The 2,824-nt window shown below is 44.4% G+C and overlaps 1 protein-coding gene across 1 annotated transcript in view; it reads left to right on the plus strand.

Annotated features, from left to right (window-relative positions):
- Catspere (catsper channel auxiliary subunit epsilon) overlaps positions 1-2,824 on the plus strand; it is a 16,943-nt gene that overhangs the window by 10,571 nt on the left and 3,548 nt on the right. The window contains exon 3 of the mRNA XM_029482183.1: positions 2,128-2,181. Coding sequence (XP_029338043.1) covers positions 2,128-2,181 — 54 coding nt within the window. The remainder of the gene's footprint in view (positions 1-2,127; positions 2,182-2,824) is intronic.

Consider the following 2,824-nt stretch of genomic DNA (forward strand, 5'->3'; position numbering starts at 1 on the left):
CAGGACTACCAGCCAGGGATGGCACCACCCACAATGGGCCCTCCCACCCTAGATCACTAACTGAGAAAGAGCCTTACAGCTGGATCTCATGGAGGCATTTCCTCAAGGGAGGCTCCTTTCTCTGAAGACTCCAGTTTGTGTCAAGTTGACACACAAAACCAGCCAATACACCATCCTTATGCACAGTATGTCTTTAGCCAGCACTGTACTTTGTTTTCCTGGCAGAAAATGTTTTTATTCCTGTGCAATCTAAGGTCCGAACATGCGCTACACACATGTGTCTTGGGTTATAAATGAAAACCTGAGTGGCTCCCAATTCTGTTGCCTTGGTTCTCAAACTTATGTATTCTGGCAGTGGGATTAAAACCTCATCTTGGTAGTGGTTCCCATAGCACTGCCTCCTTGTAAGAAGTCTGCAACTCCATGATGACCTTTCATTCTGCTTTTATAGCTCTTCTTACTTACTATATAACTTATTACCCAGACCAGAGGCTCAAAGAGTGAAATGAAGCTTTATCAGAGAAACAAGTGAATACCAAAAACGCCCTAGAAGTAAAGGAAGTCCGAACAGGGAGAGGGGGAAGCAGGTAACTCCAGCCCTGGTAAAGCCTTCAGTTGATTTCACAGGGACACTGGAGCAGGGGTGCTTGGCAGAACTGTTCTGAGACAGGGAAAAGTCTTTGGGCTCTGGGTCACTCACCTTTGGAACAGACTCTCTCCAGGTAGAAGTGACTTTGGCAGAAGGCAGGTCCTGGCAGACTTTTTTCCCCTTTTGAGGAAACAAGTACTTCAGTCCAGAAAGTAAACTCTCCATGCCACATGCTTGGCCATGTCGCCATTGTGCCTCTTCCTGTGAGGTCCCATTTCAGGTATGCCTTGTTGATTTTATTTATTTAACTTCATTTGTTTATATCTCTGCAATACTGGAACTGAGCTGAGGCCTCACACATGTTAGGTAAGCTGTCTACCACTATGCTACAACCCCAGTCCTTGTCATGAGAGACAGAGAGGGTCCAACATCAACGATCCTTACCCAGTCCCTTGAGTAGCATTATCTCTGATGGTAACCATACTTCCTTGCTCTAATTATAAATCAATTCGCTTTTCCTTGATCCCATACACAATGGAACAGACCATTCCTATCACAGAGTCCCCTTCCTGAGACCTCGGGATTCTACTTGGCTTCGGACACTGATACCAGTCTCAGTGCTGTCACAAATAGTTTCTTCTGGGCCCTGCCTGAAAGTGGAAGAGCAACACGGGCCTAAGAAATTCACCCCAGCAGACCTCTTTAAACAGTCTTTACATTTTGTCATGCATGACTGATATTGTCAGCCTGACAGGATTCAGAATCACCAAAGAGATAAGTCTCTGGACATGTCTTCTAATAATTTTTCTAGATTAGGTTAATTGAGGAAGGGAAGACCCTCTCTGAAAATGTGGGATGTACATCTTCATGGACTAGGGTCCACTACTGGACAAAAAGGGAAAGTGAGCTGGACACATCACCAACCTCCTCCTTCTCCTCCTTCTCCTCCTTCTCCTCCTCCTCCTCCAGGTCAGTTGTGACCAGTTGTCATGCCTTCCTCCCCATGATGGACTGTATGTCCTTGAGGTGTGAGTCAAAGCAGACCCTTTCTTCCTCTAGTTCTTTTCATCGGGAGTTTGGCCATAGCAATGCAAGACCTGAGCCTCAGCTACCTCGTCTGGCAGGAAGGGTTCTTGTGAGGACTAACATAGANCATGTATACACTCTGCACACCAGGCACATAGTAAATGCTCATTTAAACAGCACCTCCACATGCAATGGTTCACTGTGTTATACCTCTGAAGAAACTTATGATTGGTCGATATTATTAAAGTCATCATGGCTGTTGCCTTGAAAACTACCACCCAAAGTGTATAATGCTGTGAAGACAGAACCTCTGAGGACTCTCACAATGGCCTGAAGATGCTGCATTGGAAAAAGAAAAATGGTTATAACTGTCCTGTAAATGCATGTCTGCTGTGTCCTTGTCAAGAAACTGACACCTTAATAAGGTTCCATATGACNTGATTGTGAGCANAGATATGGATATTTTAAACACCTTTAACTTAATCTTTAATACTGCCTTTTCTAATTTGCAGCTTCTGTAACCTAACAACTATTTTTGCGATTGAGAGCTTAGGAATGATTCCCAGGTAATGGACAGTTTTTCTTTGTTTGCTTGTTTTATTCTGTTTCCTGGGTTGGCTTTTTTGAGACAAAATCTCGTAAACCAGGCTGGCCCCCTGTTGGTCCCCACATCTAGCATAATGCGTGGTAGAAAGACTATGCTGATCGTGGTTCAAAAGAGAACCCTTTGTCTGGTCACAGAGGAAAAAAATCACACTGAGAAAACTGCAGGCCCAGAGAAAGTAACAGTACAGCGATCTGCTCCAAGCAGACACTGAGACCTCAAGTAGAAACCAACCCTTAAGTATCTGGATTAAAATGTAAACCCTCTCGTGGGAGGTACCTCCACAGAAACCCAGATGAAGAGACCTGAAGTGAAGGGCCCTCAGCACAGAGTAGCTTCCAATATCCAGACACTCACATACACTCACACTCACACATACTGACATACACATGCTCACGCACGCATACACTCTCTCCCGTGCTATCACAGATATACTCACAAACACATACACATTCATACATATATACAATCGCTCACGTAGTCATACACATACTTACACACANGCTCACATACTCATATACACACACACAGACACATGCTCACCTGTTCTCTCACAAATACACCCACACTCTTACACATATGCATGCTCTCACACACAANNNNAA

Source organism: Mus caroli, chromosome 1, assembly GCF_900094665.2.
Source record: "Mus caroli chromosome 1, CAROLI_EIJ_v1.1, whole genome shotgun sequence".
NCBI classification, from domain to species: domain Eukaryota; kingdom Metazoa; phylum Chordata; class Mammalia; order Rodentia; family Muridae; genus Mus; species Mus caroli.